Genomic DNA, 18,941 nt, shown 5'->3' on the forward strand with positions numbered 1-18,941 from the left:
TGAAGAATAACTAGGGCCCCAATCCTGAAAAAATGTATGCACACACTTTACACTTTGTCAATAATCCTACTGACTTCAGTAGAACTATTCTGTGTGTAAAGTTAAAGGTGTCTTTGCAGGATCAGAGTCATTTCTTTTATATTGTACTTATGCTGGAATGTAGTTCCTTCTTAATGCAGTTTTTTTGTAAGGATAATGGAATAGCTGGTTATCTCGTGTTTGTGAAAATGTTCCATTCTACATTTCTGATTAAAGTTCAATGTCACCAAACGGGGTGGGTGTGTGTGTGTGTGAGAGAGAGAGAGATGGCAAAATACATTGTTAACGCACTTAAGGTTGCATTGCTCATGCCCTTCCAGAATGTCAAGTGCAGTGAAACTAAAATTTCTGAAAACCAAGAAATACAGAGGTAAGATAAATGCCCCCTAGAGCTGACAATACCCACTGGAAACTATCTGCATGCACTCCAGCTGCATTCACTGTGTAGTGTAGCTGTACTAAGTGGTGGAGGAATAAAATTGAGTAGCTTGGAAGAGCTGATTTTTATATGATTTTTATATGAAGAGATCTGGGTCTGAGTCCCCTCACGTATGTTATCAAAGCAGAGAGGTTTATGGGTAACTTGAGGTTCCAACCTGCAACATTTCAATACAGAATTGTGTAGGTTACGTCAGTAGCAGGACACTAGAGTCTTCTTGCCATGGGTATTGACAGTCGAAAGGTGAGATATGAAAGAACTCTGTGGGTTTAATGTTGGAAGGGGAAAGTATAGGCTTAGGTGGTATCTTATGTGCAAGTGTGAAGAAGCTGTAAAAGGGTGGGAAGCGATTTGTTAAATTTGACAAGTGTGATACACTGTCAGGGGAGTAGGCTGTGTGTTTGAGCATAGGGCAAGTCGAGGTAGCACTTGGGAGTGTGTGTATTATGGGCACCACTCAGAGAGAGTAGAGTTAAGGTTGCATCAGCATTTACCTGAACTCTTTATTTCCTGGCTTTCAGACATTTGAGTTTTGCTGAACTCAATGTTCTGGAACTGCATGAGATATCATCAGGCAACCTTAACTCTGTTTAAAAAAATTAGAAAATGGCAATAAACTTCATTAAAGCAAAGAAAAATGTTTGTTGGTAGATGTTTGTGTTCATTCAGACAGTTTTAGTTTTCACCTAGGTTTGTAATCGATATGCTTCTGTGGCTAGGTAATAATTAAAAAAACCCTAGTTTTATATGGTGCTTTCCATCGGTAGACCTCAAAGAAATTTACGTCATTATCCCCATTTCACAGATGGGAAATTGAGACACTGAGAGGTGAAATGACTTGCCAACAGTCTCCCAGCAGGCCAGTGGCAGAGCTAGTAATAGTCCCAGTCCAGTAGTCTTCCCACTCGGTCACATAGTTGCAATGTGATTCCTCATAGCTCCTCCCCCATTCCGTACATTTTATTGTCATGGAATAGGGATATTGTTGTGCTTTGAAATGTTTGCAATATGTAGTTGCTACCAGGGCCAGTCACAGAAAACTCATCCATGGTCTATGTTCCCAAACCTTGATAGTTTTAATGCATGGTGGTTACAATAACTTTAAGAGTTTGAGAGACCTGTGTGTTTCACTCATTCTCCACCCTTTATCCCACCATTCCTCACAACATAAAGCCCTTCCACCAATATTTCCAGCTTCCCATCCGATCCCATTAAGCCATTAGTTGGCACTTCAGAAGCCAGAAGTTGCTCCTTGCTATCTCCTGCTCTGTGCTGCTGCATGCACATATCACAGGCAGCAGCTTACTGGAAGGTGGCACACCACCTTAGTAATATAGCCCAAGCTGCACTAAGCTAGGCCCTCACACCCATTACCCATCCCAAGCTGGGACTCTGCCCCCGCTTCAGTCAAGCTTCCCCAGCCATGCCCCAAGTCCACCCAATCCAACCCTCCTCCAAACTGGGCTCCCTCCACCACACGCTCTGGCTAGCCCTTCCCATCCCCGCCCACTCCACACAAAGGTGATATGTATCTTAACTACTCATTTTCTGGATTTCAGGGAAAGGGGCTCAGACATCCAAAGATGAGCAGTGTCCCCCAGATCCCAGAATACACAGCCAGCAATGGTGTAGAGCTGAGGTGCAGAGCTCCACCATAATCCAACATGTACACAATAGGACTGACAAGCCCCCAGTTCCCTAAACCCCCAACTTCCTCTGCTACCCCTCATATTCTACAACCCCACCTGTCTTTTCCCTTCCCACCCTCTCAGTTCTGACCCTCTCCTCCTGAGTTGAGCCCCCAAGCCCTCTTCCCTTCCCTCCACTCATTTCCATTTATCTCTCCTCCCCATAATACCCCCACCCCTCACAGCAGACCCAACCCTCTCTTCCCTTGTTACCACTTACTCTTGCACCCGTCACCCCTTCCCTCCCAGTGAGCACTCACACATGTAATTTATTTTCTTTTAAAAAAAATAGTTACAGCACCTTCTAAGTACTCTGCTACATCTAGATTACATAGCTCAAAAACACCCTTGATAGTTATCTTACCCCTTTGCTTACAGGATCCAGCAATCTCATCATTTGTTTCTGAATCTCCAGAAGCCTTTCAATACCCTTTAAATTAAATAACAACAGTCATCCAAAACAGAATTATTATTTTGGATTAAGAATGTAAATAAAAACATTAAAAAATTTTCTTTTATTTAAAAAAAAAAGTAGATCCTGATGCACACATTCCAGTGGAACTTTTTATCCTGTAGGTCTGATTAGCATACACAAAAATCACAAACTATCCATGCCCTTCTGATTTGGTCAAGTTTCTCCAATGTTAGAGGGCCAGTAGCACTGGTGCTAGGACCAATGATTCCTTGTCTTGCTGAATGGGAGTAGGCAGAACCCTAAGAAGAACCGTACTTGAATTAACAACCAGCAGCCACATTGGTCTGCCCCCTTAGGTGCTAAGAGGAGGGGAAAAGCTAGATGACTGCCCCAAAACTCAAAAAGTGATGCAGGCACCAGGAAAGAAGGCTACCTGACTATGCTCCACTCCCATATAACTTCAGCTAAGGGGATGTGCTGAGAGAAAGAGTCCCTAGTGGATAGGACCACAAGCTTGTTGAGGTGATGGTATTCAGGGATCAAATATCATCTGTATATCTGTCCATGCCTACTAATCAGCACTTCCCTAGATCTATTTATGTAAAGGCTTGTCTATACAGGGATACTCTGGTAAATTAATCTGAATTATGTTTTAAAGTGGATTAGTTAAACTGCATGAAACCCCTGGGTGGACGCTCTTATTCAGAATTAAAATGGTCTTAATTTGCTTTAGAGTAATTCACTTTCTGAATCAAAATGTCCATCCAGGGTTTTAATACAGTTTAACTAACCTACTTTAAATTCACACTTTTAGTTAATTTGGATTAATTTTTCTGAGTGTCTTTTTGTAGACAAGTCCTATGAGATTAGCATCTAATCACTTCAGAAACACTTATGTATTTATCTTCCACAACTCTGTGAAGTAGGAAAGTATTGTGATCTCCATTTTACAAGCAAGGAATGGAGGCACAAAGAGGTTAAACTCACAGAAGAAGGCTGTGACAGTCAGAAAATAAACCCGAATCTTGAATCATAGTCTATTACTTAACCACAAGACCATCCTTCCTCTTCAACTGAATAGGGAAAAGATTAACCCTCCCCCTTCTTAAATCCTATGTCTTCATATTATGTTAATCATGCCTACACAGGTGCACTAGTAGAGGCAGAGGTCACAGTTGATAACATAACTACACAGAGGGCACACTATGCTTGCTACTGCATGTTGTAGCAAAGAATCTCTTGTTGCTCCCCCCTCAAGTACTCAGGAGGCAATAGGTTATGGTAACAATTATAAACAACAAGAGTAAAGCTCAGCTACTTTGTTCAGGTCACTGGCATACAAAACAGAAAGTACAGCTTTAATGTAGGCATCTTGTGCAGATACATTCTTTAATGCCAATACTGTTAAACAAGTAAGGTGTTGACCCAGCCTGCCCTTATCCACCCTTCCTGCCTTTTAATGGGTTTCTGTTTTTCTTTGCTTTCCCTTCTACATAGGTCCATTTTAAAAACAATTTGTTGGTAAAGATTTTTATATCTTATTGTGTACTTTTCTTGGAGTCATCCTTTAACTGTGTGCTATGCACCGAATGATATGATTTATTACCTATGAATGGCAAGTTTCATTTTATGCAAGCCTATTATGCTTCCATTTTATTACAAAACTCTGCTGCTGCTTTTAGTTGAATTGATTCCTGTGATCCACTACACACACACTTTATATTTGGAGATCTGCAATATAAAACATTCCATATTCTAACCATTCAGTTCTGCAATAACATTTTGTTAAAGGAACTTTGCCCTCACCCCTAAACAGAAATAAGTAATCACTTTCTCAGGACTGTATCTAAAAGGTATGAGGTCAATAAATTATGATGTCATACAATTCAAGTGAAAATAGTAGCATACAGTACTTGTTTAACTGTTAACTCTGCTGGTGGTATGAGCATCACTTCTTTCATTAATTTCAGTTTTCCAGATGACGATTTTCCACAGCTCAGCAGAGTGACCATTGGTAGCGGCATAGTCAACTCCTTAGGCAAATCCTGAAATTGAGAAAGCCATGTGAAAATAAGACTGTTTAACTCTTATTGTTTAACCAAGTGTTTTCTTCTTTATTTTCACTACAGGTCTGATCCAAAGCCCAATGAAGTGAGTGGAAAGATTCTCTCCATTGATCATAATGAGTTTTGGATTATGTCATATAAGTAGTCATCTGACAATGGATATCAAACTATACAGCTTTTCACTGAACATTCCTGAAGTACACAACTCTGGAACAGTGACTACAGCTGAGACAAAATAAAAAAACATATATATTGACAATTACCTGATCATGTTTCATCAATGCAAGATGTAGGTACAAAGGTGTGTTGTTAATGGTGGCACCAGTTTTAGCAACAGCAAGTGATAATCCTCCAATGGCTATGCTGCCACAGAGCACTGGTTCGATAGGTTCTGCAGGTGAGATTGGTTTCTCTGCAACAGAACTCTTCTTCCCTAATGTGATTAAGAATATTTACAAAATGTTTTCTTGGTTTAAAATTCAGTTGTGTACCTACAATATCAGCATCCTACAAATAAGTAAAATATTGCCATTTAAATGTTATGCATATTAACTGATGTACTAATACAATCTTAAGTATTAATCTGATGTGTATTTCAATTAATCAATGTATTTTTTGTTGTATCTTGCAGCTCTCATCACTTGGGATTATCTTGATCTGCAACTGCACAATGCATTCCACCTCCTTTCTGATTTTAAATTCACTTCCTTCAGCTTGCTTTTAACCACTGATCTCTATATCTTATCTTTTACCCTTCTCTGTATTTAGATGCAATAATCTGGTCTTTCAAGCTCCATACACAAAGCATGTTTTGCATGTTCTTTATTTGTTGTAAACCTCATCCCTCCCTTCCCTTCGTTCTCATCATTTTCTGCATTTATCTAGTTTACATTATAAGCTCACTGAGACAAAGTGCACCCTCTGTTTTCTGCTAAGCAACTTTAAGTAGAAGAATATAGCACCCATGACCTGAAGGGACCAGATTTTCAAGTGTTCAACACTCACAATTTGGGCTAAATTTTTCAAAAGTGCTCAGCATCCAACGTATCTCCTTTGAAAATCTTATTTATTTTGGTTCCTAAATACATGCTCTTTTGAAAAATCTGACCCTTCATACAAGAATCACAGAGCAATTTTCAGTAACAAAATACATATGCAACAGAGTGCATTTATAGTATTGTAAGTGAAGATTCACCAAAATAGGACCTGAACTACATTTACAGCATGTGATAGATTCTACACCATTTATACCTACAGGGTAAAGAGTAGCACAAATAGGGACGCAGTAAGTGAATGATCAAAAGCTAAAGCAAAGAGTTGTTTTGTTCTCCAAAGATTCTTTGTAGGAAACTGCCTTTTGTGCCACATGCAACCAGACAGAGTACATTCCAAAACCAGCTAATGGCAGTTGAGTATCTGCTACTGCTTCACGGTGAGTCAGTAGTCATATCCATTGACTTCTAATAGCCAAAACTGGCTTAAATAAGTGTAATTTTTTCAATTTTTACATTCAGCAAGAAATCAATGATAACTATTGAAACTAAGTAGTCAATGACAGTTGGGTATCAAAACCCACTAAAACTACTGTGTGAAGCAAAAGATGACATCTGAGAATGGACATAACTGTGGATAGCATATCTAATAATCTACGTTGTAAAGTAGATGTATATTTGCATTAATGTGCACATCTATAACACAATATCAAGAAATTACACTGATCTTACAAGGTAAGTAAGAAGACACGAACAAGATAAACATGATGAGGCAGCAGGAGCAGAGGTGATTGCTCACTCCCCAGTTCCACAGAAAGAAGATAATAGAAAGGAGGCCCTTTCTCTGAGGAAGGTCGCATGTAAGTACTCTTGCTCCTTACTTTTGCCCATATATTTATTACCTTCGGTCTCTACCACCCATTTTCCTTTGCTCATACCACTTCCTCTTCCCTCTCTCCTTCGTCATCTTTATTCTTTCTGCTTTTCCTCTCCACACTGCCTGATTCCCTCTTCACAGACCCCTCCCTTTCCCTCTGTATTCTGTTTGCCTTCTTACCTCCATTCTTCCCCCTTTCTTCATTCCGTTTCTGTGTTCCCCAATATCTCTTCTCTTCCCCCATTGTTTCTTCTCCCCATCTTCATTCCACTCGCATTTTCCTGTTTATTCCTATGGTTCCCATTTCCTCCCCCATCATTTTCATTCACATTCTCCTCCATTCCCATTCCCAGGATGAAGAGTACAGCTAGGCCAATCACAACCTGGAAAGAGGCTCCGTTACACTATCCCATGTGGTTGACTGAGCCTACTTTGTTCTCTTCTCCCCCTCTCCCAAGCTGTGCAGTGGAGATGACTTATCCTTGCTGACTGTGACTGGTGCTCTGGGAGAGAGGAACTGCAGCTAGTGGCTAGGAAGGAGGTCTGGGATACAGCTACAAAAGGACTGTAGAGAAGCATTGCTACCCTTCAGTGCCCATCGGGAGCTACAGAAGGTACGCTAGCATCTTTATTGATTACTATCTTGCAAGAAATATCAGAAGAAAATCAACTAAAACCTAATTTGACTCCTTTTTTTTTGCCAGATGGTGTTACAGCTGATAAAGCTGGAACATATGCAGGTGCAGAAATTGCTGCTTCTTGTTCTTCCTTTTCAATTGCCTTTCTTTCTTTTTCTTCTTCTACCTTCTTTGCAAAGTATTCACTGATGGGAAAAGAAAAGGCATAATGATTAGTTGCTGTTAAGGATGATTCCCCACTCTGGCACTTTGAGTGCAGAAGGTGGGGGCCTGCAAGGATTCTAAAAATTAATACTGGCGACTCCAGGCTTGCATTAAACTCCTAAGATTACAGCTTCTCTCTGACCTTGGATGTGTAGATGCTGCCACCATCCAAATGCAAAAAAAAAAAAAAAAAAAAAAAACCCTTTTGAGAACACAGAAAGGCGCACTTGGGAATTCCTTCCTGTGAGGTACCCTCAAGTACTTTCACACCCAACTCCGGGGAAGAGCTGAGAAAGAAAAACAAAGGAAATCAGCTGTTGCCACCAGCTAATTAAACAACATATGCACAAATCTCTTAGGGACACAAAAATCCAATCCTGTTCTTAAAGAAGGTAAATTTTATTAAAAACAAAGAAAATACATTTGGAACTTGGGCTTTTTGCTAGATCAAAAAAAAATTTTTTTAAATTAAGCATCAAGATAGCTCTCTTGAGGTTCAGCTTAAAGGTTACAAGAAAAACAAAAGCACCCGGGGTTAGCATAGAGGAGTCAGTAAGAAATAAAACAAATAAACTAATCACATCTTCCTAGACCGCCCCTGACTTACTTACATATCTGGGGTTTCAGATAAGCAATCTCTAAATATGGTCTGATGCTTTTTCATACCTGGCTTAAAGCTTCCTACATCATAGTCCAGCCCAGTTCCTGCTCTGTGTCTCCTCTTTCCGGAGAACAACAACAAATAGATAAAGGGAAAGTTTTTTCCCAATTTTAAAAAGTTCTAGCCCTCCCATTGGCTCTTTTAGCGAGGTACTCGCTCCCTTTTTTACCTATGGTTTTTTTTAACCCTTTACAAGTAAAGCAAGTAGAGAACAGATACCAAGAGGGATCTTATAGCTAACTAGCTGGGTTTCCATAAAAGGAAGCTACCTTCCACCTTCATTTATCACAGCTGCTTAGGAATATTCTTAGGTAAATGAGGAGCAGGCATGGGCTAGTGGGAAAAGCACATGCTGGGAGATGAAGTAAGATCTATTCATGGTTCTGCTGCTGACTCCTCGGGCGAACTTGGGAAAGTCAATAAACTTATTTGTGCCTCAATCTAGCCATCTCTAAAATAGGTTTAATAATACACATCACAAAGGGATGTTATAAAGCTTAATAGATATGTACTTTGAAAACTTTGGACAGAAGTAACAGAAGGGCAAAGTATACATATTTGAATAAGGGTGGCAATGCTGTTTAGTAATTAAACCTCATTTTTCAGCTATTTCATATCCTATTGAATTGAAACTCAGAGGAGATGGCTTAGTGGTCTAAACAACCAGGTTGAAGTGCAAAAACACCTTCAAACCCAGCAAGATTGAGCCAGCTCTTTATCCTTCCAAGGTAAATAATGTGACCTCTACACAGAGAAGACCCTCAAAAGAAAGACTTATTTGCTTTGCATGGATATTAAAAATCCCATGACACTTCCCCAAAGTGTCAGAATTTGGCTTAATTTGCTTATCCAAAAGGTCATCTTTTTCTAGAGTTGAGCTCTGGTTATATGGCTGCTGCTTTAGAAGTGGCTGTATTTTAGCTGTTTGTATACAATGGAAGCAACATATAGAGCAGTGTTTTTCAAAGTGGGGTCGCTGCTTGTGTAGGGAAAGCCCCTGGTGGACCGGGCCAGTTTGTTTACCTGCCCCATCTGCAGGTCCAGCCGATCGTGGCTCCCACTGGCTGTGGTTCACTGCTGCAAGCCAATGGGAGCTGCTGGAAGTGGCAGCCAGTATGTCCCTCAGCCCACACTGCTTCCAGCAGCTCCCATTGGTCCACAGCAGCGAACCACAGCCAAAACACCTTTTGGGGCACTTCAAGTTAGCCAGATAAATGTGTTTTAAATGGAAAAATATTACTATTCTCCACTGCTTCATAATTTCTCCAAGATCACAAGAAGTATGTTTGGAAAAAATGCAAATGAACTTGATTACAGAATAGGTATTTTCCAAGGAAGCATAAAACAGAAATCAGAAACTTAAAACAGAAACAAAAGGAGGTTGATAATGATCCCAAGGTAAGAGCCTTAGATATCCTCTCAGAGGGGCCTACTTTGAAAGAGTACTCCATCAAAACCAGAGATTTGTAAATACACTATGTACAAAATTAATCGCAGTGCTGAGGGCCCATGGAAGGCCACTTATGTCCTGCAGCACACTAGAGGATGTGGCCAAGCTGCTGGCTGAGTCAGATTCCAAACAAAGCTCCATGAGCTGCTGAGGGAAAGACCACTGGATCTGTACTACCGCATACTGAAATCAATGGAAAGACTCCCACTGACTTCAATGGTCAGTTCCTTACATGGATCCAATGTGGGGACTATGGCTGATATTCCAGGTCATGTCCAAAAGCAGGGGGTGTGTGTGTGTGTGTTGGAGGTGTATTCCTAACTCCCATCTTTGTACTCTGCACAATGCTGGTTTATCTGGATTTTGTGCAGGCTGGGATGAACTTCACATTATATAAATATACAGCACTGGAAATAATATAGTGCAAGGCTTCTAGTGGCAATAATATCCTAGAAATACTGTGTAGAAAGAATTAGGAATAACAATAGAAAAAATATTGAGATTTTGCACAAATTATTTATTTACAATTATTTGCAGGAATTTGTTTTACTACAGTAAAAATCAGTGAAATAATATGCAAGACCTACCCAAGCAGCTCATCAGCTTTACACTGGTCAGCAGGTTGCAGGTCTCTTAGCATTTCATTCAGTGATCCATTTACCCATTCCAGGGCTCTATTAACAGAGTCATTTCTTTCGTTCTCATCAGCATCAATTGCTTCAGGTGAAGCACTGTCAAGGATTTCAGAGTGAGAAGAGACCACAATGGAACAAATGCTCTGCAAAATGATTGTGAAAAGCTTACAGACTCTTCCATTTCTAACTTTGAAATGTCACTTTAAAAGATTAAAATGATATAGGCTTAAACATATCCCCCCTCCCAGGAACTTAATTGATCCCATACTTCAGGCTTTTTCTTGGTTTCTTGTACTTCTGCATTTACAGCTTTCCATCTAACATTCTCAAACCATTTATGAATATTACTTATGTGTTAATTCTCCTGTCACATAATTTGTATACTTATTTTATAGGATGGTAAAGTAAAGTTCAGAGTGAGTTAGTGACTGACCCTGGGCCTGTAGATGTGATCAATGCCAACAGAATTTACACGCACATGGTGTGTCAGTCCAATCCCAATTCAGTGAGGCTCTGCATGGAGATAGGGATCAGATTATAGAATCTGGACCTAAAACAGTGACAGCACCAGGAATAGAACCCAGGAGTCCTAGTTTGTGTTTTAACCACTAGAATGCTATTTTCACTGTGAGACAAGGTGGGGGAGGTAATATCTTTTATTGGACAAACTTCTTTCGGTAAGAGAGAGAAGCATTCAGGTTACTCAGAGCTCTTCTTTAGGTCTGCTGAAGTATGAACGTCTCTGTGCAACTTCGTGTTTTTCCAGATCTTTCAGCAATAGAAATTCTTTACAAATATTACTGACAATAGATTGCCAAATGTACAAAACAAAATTGGAAAAAAGATGACCATAGGTAACTTTAAAAAAAAATTTCAAAATCTCGCATCCATTTCCTCTTCTGAAATAAGCATCTGCCAAAATACGTTTCATAAGTGTTATTTACCTGGCAATATTATAGGATGATGTGGCTATAAATTACATTAACAACTGAGGGTGAATGACAGTATCAAACAAGTATAAATGCTGGTGAATCATGGTTAAGGATACAATTCTGTCACAGAGGTAATGGATTCTGTGACTTTCTGGGACCTCTGTGACATCTTCTGGGGCAGAGCTAAAGCAGCTGTCAGCCCTGGAGCCACTGGAACAGCGGCCCCAGAATAGCTGGCGGTTGGCCAGCCCCAGGCTTGCTGGAACAGCGGTCCCTGACCCACTGGAGCGGCAGCTGGCATTGGATCAGTCCCTGTGGGGCTGAATCAGCCTCTGCCGCAGGAGCAGCAGCAGGGATTGGAGCAGCGGAAAGCCCTGGCAGCACTGTTTGTGTCCCTCTATCCACCTGGGTATTTTTAGTACAAGTCAGGGACAGGTTGTGGGCTTCCATGAATTTTTGTTTATTGTCCACAACCTGTCCCTGACTTTTACTAAAAATACCCGTGACAGAATCTTAACCTTAATCATGGTACAAGGGCTGTCTATTGTTGCAGTCAAAAGTGTCATATAATGACAATGTGACCTTTAACATGAAGTCCATTTTGATCAGTGACTAACTACTGTGCATCCTTTACAGATTTCCGAAGCATGATTGCATTAAGGATCAAAGAGCCCCGTGGCACCTTATAGACTAACACGTCTGACGAAGTGGGTATTCACCCACGAAAGCTTATGGTCCAATATATATGTTAGTCTATAACAGTGTTTCTCAAACTGGGGCCACCATTTGTGTAGGGAAAAGCCCCTGGCGGGCCGAGTCAGTTTGTTTACCTGCCCTGTCCGCAGGTCAGGCCGATTGCGGCTCCCACTGGCTGCGGTTTGCCGCTCCAGGCCAATGGGAGCTGCTGGAAGTGATGGCCAGTACGTCCCTTGGCCCACACTGCTTCCAGCAGCCCCCACTGGCCTGCAGCAGCGAATTGCGGCCAGTGGGAGCCGTGATCAGCAGGACGTGCGGACAGGGCAAGAAAACAAACCGGCCCGGCCCACCAGGGGCTTTTCCCTACACAAGCGGCAACCCCAGTTTGAGAAACATTGGTCTATAAGGTACCACAAGACTCTTTGTTGCTTTTTACAGATCCGGACTAACACAGCTACCCCTCTGATACTCTGCATTAAGGATGTTAGACAAAATGAACCTTAAATACTTTTCGAACTGGATTAAAAAATATACATAAATTGTCTCCTTTTCTGAGCATTTTCAATGAAGTAAATCATAGTTCTACTTCTAGGAGAGTGTAAACAGCTACCATCTGTAGTGAAGTAAAGAAATAAGATGAGTGAGGTAATATCTTTTATTGGACCAACCTCTCTTGGTGAGAGAGACAAGCTTTTAAACTTACACAGAGCTCTTCTTCAGTTCAGGGAGTATCACAGCTATATACACCGCTACCTTGATATAACACCACCCGATATAACATGAATTTGAATATAACACGGTAAAGCAGTGCTCCGGAGGGGCGGGGCTGCGCACTCCAGTGGATCAAAGCAAGTTCAATGTAACACAGTTTCACCTATAACGCGGTAAGATTTTTTGGCTCCCAAGGACAGTGTTATATCGAAGTAGAGGTATATAAGATGGAACAGGTTGTTTAGCATAACTAGTTAATACATGTTTCAATGGACCATTCAAGGTGAAGGGTCTTCTAACATCCCTCCATTCATTGGGGAGAAGGGGAAAAAAAAAGTAGCTTGGGGGTAGCGGATTGTTAGTGGGTTATAGATTGTTGTAATAAGCCATAGATCCAGTGTCTCTATTCAGCCATCTATGAAACAACCCTGGATGCTAATGCGGAATAATGCTAATGTGAGGGGAACACGGCACTAGTCTTGACTTTCTGGAACACACAACAATATTTTGAATGGAGTGAAATATACATTTCCCTAAACTCACAGGGTGAAAACCCGTTCATTCACATGAACTGTGTTAATACTAGACTGCATGCTTTTTTTCTGAAATACAGTAGCGTAATAGGAAGAGAAAGATATGTAGCTCAAAACATATGAATGAAAATAAATGAAGAGTAAAAAACAAGCAGAGCTATCTCCAAGAACAGCGACAGCCCTGATCCTGCAAACACATATATGTTTATGTTTAAGCACATGAATAATTCTGTTGACTTCTGTGGGGCTACTGAGCACATGCATGAGTGTTTGTAGGACAGGAGCCTCATCTAGCATATTACCAGTGTAAGAAGACTGAGAAAGGTGCCATTGAGACATTTTAAAGAACGAAAAGCAAGACACAGAGCTCCAAAACTCATGTTATGCAGGGGGGATGAGTTAAATTAGGGTCCAAATGTGAGAAATGCTAAAAGCTATATCCTGTCACCACTGGAGTCAAGAGGAGTTTTTACGTATGGTTGCTGTGCCAGTATAACAGGGCAAGGACCACGGTACAATTATATGACAAAAGACAACATACATCAATGTAATATCAGATGTGGATTACAAATTAAAATATAAACAAAGCATTATTATTCCGAAAAGAGTAAATGTAGTTAATTTTCAGCAGAGTTTTGGTACTTCTGACTTACAAAAGTAAATCATTCAGGAACTTGATCCACATTTAACTCCTCCATTTTGTCTCATTAATTAAAATGAGCCATCATTAACAATGGTGGAGATGAGCATCTCTCTGTAATGTTCTGTTAGGATATATAACAAAATAAGATGTAGCTCATACCTTCTCATGGTTTTTAACTGTGCAAAATATTTCCACTTCTAAAGTTGGTCGACCAATTCCATCAAGGACCTTCCTTCCAATTAATTTGCATATTACTGGAGGTTTTGAAAATTTAGAGAAGTAGTTAGCCTTGAAGAAGAGAAAGAGTTTGATTAAAAATATCAATTTCTGTGTAAATAAGTCTTTCATTTTATGTTAGCATTAAATCCATCACTTGGTAAATCTATTTTTGCATCTTGATATTCATCAGGATACTTTAGTATTCTTACTCCTACACTGTGTGCTTAAGAGCCAGTCACTCTAGAACCTGGGCGTGTACTTACTGCTGACAATCTATATAGCTCTATTCATTTCTATTCAGGTTCATATTGTGACAGATATTACAGCCCTGTGCCATATATCTGAGGAATATTGTATTAAATTTATGGATGGTTTATGTATGATTGTGTCCTACTTCATCGGGGAGGGTTACCACAGCTCCTCCAGAAATTTAAAAACAGTAGGAGCTGACTACTCCCAGGATTATATGCAACTCCAAGACATACCACCCCTGGGGTGGTTTGCATATACTGTTTTAGACTGGGTTTTCCAGAGACTAGGAAGAAAAGAAAGGGCTTTCAAAGAAGGAGCTTGAATTCACCTGTGACCTTCCTTTTGATTCAGCAAATGGACAGGACTACAGATCCCAGGGGGACACCAACCCTGGAGGGAGGGGTTGGAAGAGTGTTGACCTATCTGGGCCCCCTAAGACTGATGGATGATTTCTCATATGTTTATTAATAAGCATGTCAGAACCTTCATTGTTTTTTATGTTTTCTCTGTGATGCTTTTACCCTAAGAATAAATGTGCTCTGCTGAGAAAAAGCTGCATGGTAACTTGTAATTAGGCTCGGCAGGATTCAGTTTTAATCAATAACGGTCAGTAAACATCCATTTCAGCTGACACACTGCAGTTAACTGAAAAAATATCAATTGGTACCAGATAGGGCATCTGTAGGGATCTGGTGTCGCTGGCCCTTAAGCAGTGCAGGGAGCCCTCTGCAACCTTGCTGTCATGGGAGTGAGTAAGCTGGTGCCAGCCAGGGAGGAGGCCACTCCACTGCTGAATGCCTCCTGTGGCAGTACAGGGAGCCCTCAATAGCCCTTGTGGCACTGGAGTGCTAAGAGACTCTGTTCTGCCTGCCACGAACGCAGCCTCCCCCACACTCTGTGCCTGCAGGGACTGGGTGTCACCAGCCCGGCAGCTCTGTTGTCACTGTAGCAAGGGAGCAGGGCCATGACACCAGTGATGCAGAGGGCCCCCTACATGGCCACATGACTGGTGACACCTGATCCCTGCAGGCACAGAGTGTGGGGGAAGGCTGTGGTTGTCCTGATCTAGAGAAGCAGAGACCATGAGCCAGAACTGCAAAGATGAGGATGAGCCCCCAGCTATAGGGGACGCCATCCTGCTGCTGAACAGTTCCTGCTCAGGAACAGCTCCCACACCTCTGACTGGTGAGTGGGTGGGGTCGGTGACATCCAATCCCTGCAGACACAAGATGCAGAGAAGGATGTGATTCTGGCTTGGAGTTGTTGTCCCTGGATGACAACTCTGTCTCGTGGCCCTAGTCTGGCCTGAGCTCTGCTTTCCCTCACTAGGACCCCAGTCTTCCCTGCACCTTGTGCCTGCAGGGATCCAGTGCCACTGGCCCCTCAGCTATGCAGGGAACCCTCTGCAGCTCTGCTATCATGGCTCCATTCGCTCATGCACCAACCAAGAGTGTGAGAGCCATTCCCAGGCAGGAACTGTTCAGTAGCAGGGTAGCTTCCCCGTGGCTGGGGCTCATGCTCCTCCTTACCAGTACTGGCTGGGAGTCTCTACTCCAAATGCAAGGGGCCATGACAGCTGAAGCTTACCCTGTACCTTGCACCCTGGGGTCTTTGGCCCCTCAGCTTCATAAGGACCTCCTGCATCCCCACTGTCAGCACTGCCCTAATCTGAACACTGTCCTGCACAGCTGTTAAAATAAAAAGTTAAATAAAAAAATCTTAAAAATGCAAATTGATCATCAAAAAAATCTTAAATAAAAATCGATAATCCACAATTTGAAAAAAATAAACATTTAATTCTGCGAAGCTTACTTGTAACCGCTGGCAATACACTGTTCATAGCCCTCAGAAAGAAACCAATGCACAGGTGCTGGCTGTTAGACCGAATGGCTTGCTGAGGATATCACAGTGTTTGGCAGGAGGTGTGCATCCTTAAAGCTCCTGGTCAGAAGGGTGTGGAACATGGGCCCCTGCCCAGAAACAGGTGATGGCTGTAAGATTGGGCAATCGTGGAATGGACCATGGAGGAGGAATAAAGGTGCAGTTACTCCTGAAACGGACACACAAAATAAGCCCCTCACTGCCTGATGGCCCACCGAGGAGTTTCTGATGTTGCAGGTGTAGGGCACTCTGTCCTTGAATAAGCCATGTTAAAAAAGACTGTACCTGTCTGTCTCTAGAAAGCAGAGGGGGAAAGGCAGAGGAGAAAGCCAGCCTACTCAAGAACAACTCTGCTAAAGCCATTTGGAGGATGACTCACAGGCTCTGGCCTTAAAGGCACATTAAATATCCGGTAACACTTCTTAATTTATTAGCTAACTGGTTAAGTAAATATTAATGTACAGTACTTTGAAGATGTAAAATGTTATAGATCCCATTTAAGCTCTAAGTGTTCCTGAAAAAAACACTATTAAACAATCCTGGCGGCTCAAAAAAGCCATCTTCTTTCAAAAAGAGGTTCTCATATGCAGTGCTATGCATACACTGTTACTGAGGGCATCATGCCTTAATTGTTGCATGCAGTGTGGTTGTAGCCATGTTGGTCCCAGGATATTAGACAGACAAAGTGGGTGACATAATATCTTTTACTAGATCAACTTTTGTTGGTCTCTTGTCTATCTCACCAACAGAAGTTGGTCCAATAAAAGATATTAACTCGCCTGCCTTATCACTTTTGCCTTCATAATAGAAGTTAATTAGAGGAAGAATGTTTCTAAGTTTATAGAGGAAGCAAATGAGAGATCTGACTTCAAGAAAAAGGATAGAGAAAAAAAGATTGTTTTGAATGCCTCTCTTGCCCAAGAGAAGCATTTCATTGTCTCAGCTTTTTTTCAGCTGAATATGTAAATAATATCACAAGCTGACTTGGTCAAGATGCCATAGGAATCCTTAGTTATTTACAGTTGAGTTCCATCTGTGTTAATATGTTAAATGCCCAAGAGGGAAAAGATAAGATAAGACTAAGAACTAAATCTTGTGGGTTTCTAAAGAGAGCTGGTCTTAGCAAAGAAGAGGAATCATCACCAAATCCAGGGAGTGATTTGTGAGTTGGGAATTGAACCATAACATGTGGAAACTAGAAACACCAGCATAGCTCTGGATGCAATCCTGCTGAATAGAGTGGTACACAATGTGGAAAGCTGCAGTGAGGAGGCAGAGGTATACCTAACAAGTATCATTAAAAAAAAATCAACTATCACAGCATGATATAATTTTGTTTGATTTACTTTCTTTCTAGTAAAACATAATCTGGAACTAGTGGTCACACCTTATCAGGGAGAGTAATGAAACTTGAGGTCAACATGGAACAATGCAATGAATAATACCTGAGATGTAAGACTTCATTATCACAGACACATTTGTATAGGAGGAAGCACTGGAAGGCAATCTTTTTAAAACAGCTTCTAGAGTATGGAGTTGGCCATTCCACTGTTATACTGATTGGATATTTTATTGGTCACACTAGTTCTCTGCTACTGGCCAGAGCTTTGCTGAACAGCTGCAAGGTAAAGCTCGCCTGATTCTTGTCCATTTCACTGAGGCCCACAGGGATGAGAATACCAATAGTAGTGTGAAAACTAACCAGACTCCCTTTATCTTCATTCTTATGATGCGTGGCAGAGGTTTGCACAATAGTTGTGGCTGTGGGAGCATCTGCTTACGGTCTCAAAAGAAAATGCTTTGCAATCTCGTTAGTTCAATCGAGCTAGTTTAACGTGATTGAATAGCTCTATTAAAGGGGTCATCTAATACTGCCATTCCAGCAGTGACAACCCCAAGCATCTAAAAACCATGCCCTAGGCCTTAAACTGTGACAGATCTGTTTTAAGCTAAATAAAAGGAAGGGTCATTTTGTCCTCTGGTTCTGGGCTGCTAGGGTGCAGGAAGGTCTCACTATTAAGCTTTGCTCCACAACCAAGAGGGCTGATCACTCTTTCGGTGGAAACTGAAATTGTCACCTAATCCCAAGAATCCAGGAGCTGGGGCTTTATGAAAAATAGCACAGAGCTGACCCTGGCAGTAATGTCGTGCAAGCTGGTGCCCGTAGGCTCAAGCACCATCTCATGGAAAGGTCAGGCTGGTGGAGGCCAGGAGGCTGGGTACCCCCAGGACCACCTGGCTCATCCCTCTGCCCCTGCTAAGGGGGGTAAGCCTCGTTCTCCCCCTGAGAAGAGCTCCTAGCCTCAGCCTTACCCCGCTCACTTGTATTTGCGCGGGGGATTATGGGATCTGTCACGGGGGAGGGGGCGGGGAGAGGTCGTGTAGCGCCTGCGTATTAGCCGCTGCCCCCGGTAGGTACCAGATGGCCGTAGAGGTCCGGAGGGCGCAGGTAGAACGTGGCGTTGAGCGCCTCCTCCAGCCGTTGTGGGACTTCGTTGCTCCGATAATACTCGGCCGCCTGGTGCCTGAGTTCGGGGAGGTGCCGCCGCCGCTGCAGCTCGCGTTCCCCGCCGGGCTCCATGGGGCCGTGAAGGCTGCTGCTAGGAGACGGAGCGCGTTCCCTCAGCGCCGACTTCTCGCGCGACGGTGGCCTCCCGCCCGCCCTCTGCGAGGAGTCGGGGGTCAGACCCCTCCCCCCTCCTTCAGCCTGGGGGCCGGGACTTCTGGGTTCTCTCCCCGCCTCCGCCAGTGAGCTGCTGTGTGGCCCTGGGCGAGTCACTTACCGGCGCTTCAGCTTTCCCCGGGAGCCAAAGGGGGTTGAGGGTATTTGTTCTGCCTCATAATGGCCTTTGGGCTACAGGTGACTGGTGCGTAGAGGTGGCAGATGCCATGGGTGTGTGAACAGCTGGGAATTAATGAGGAGGATTGGATTTGCCCTGGCTATAAGCTGCCACGTTGGTGGGTTTACTT

At 42.4% G+C, this 18,941-nt stretch overlaps 1 protein-coding gene across 3 annotated transcripts in view; it reads right to left on the reverse strand.

Moving 5' to 3' along the window:
• The window catches only part of ENO4 (enolase 4), a 31,890-nt gene extending 13,328 nt beyond the window's left edge, over nt 1-18,562 (reverse strand). For 2 of the 3 annotated variants that reach the window (XM_050958996.1, XM_050958995.1), the window contains exons 1-7: nt 18,391-18,562; nt 13,779-13,907; nt 10,057-10,247; nt 7,194-7,339; nt 4,911-5,080; nt 4,495-4,626; nt 2,531-2,596 (exon numbers count right to left, since the gene is read on the reverse strand). In XM_050958996.1, the coding sequence (XP_050814953.1) occupies nt 2,531-2,596; nt 4,495-4,626; nt 4,911-5,080; nt 7,194-7,339; nt 10,057-10,247; nt 13,779-13,907; nt 18,391-18,552 (996 nt within the window). In that variant the 5' untranslated portion in view covers nt 18,553-18,562. Of the gene's footprint in view, nt 1-2,530; nt 2,597-4,494; nt 4,627-4,910; nt 5,081-7,193; nt 7,340-10,056; nt 10,248-13,778; nt 13,908-18,390 lie in introns of those variants that run through there. The other variant, XM_050958997.1, reaches the window with a different exon arrangement.
• Between the last annotated feature and the right edge of the window lie 379 nt (nt 18,563-18,941).

This window comes from Gopherus flavomarginatus, chromosome 6, assembly GCF_025201925.1.
Source record: "Gopherus flavomarginatus isolate rGopFla2 chromosome 6, rGopFla2.mat.asm, whole genome shotgun sequence".
Taxonomy (NCBI): Eukaryota; Metazoa; Chordata; order Testudines; family Testudinidae; genus Gopherus; species Gopherus flavomarginatus.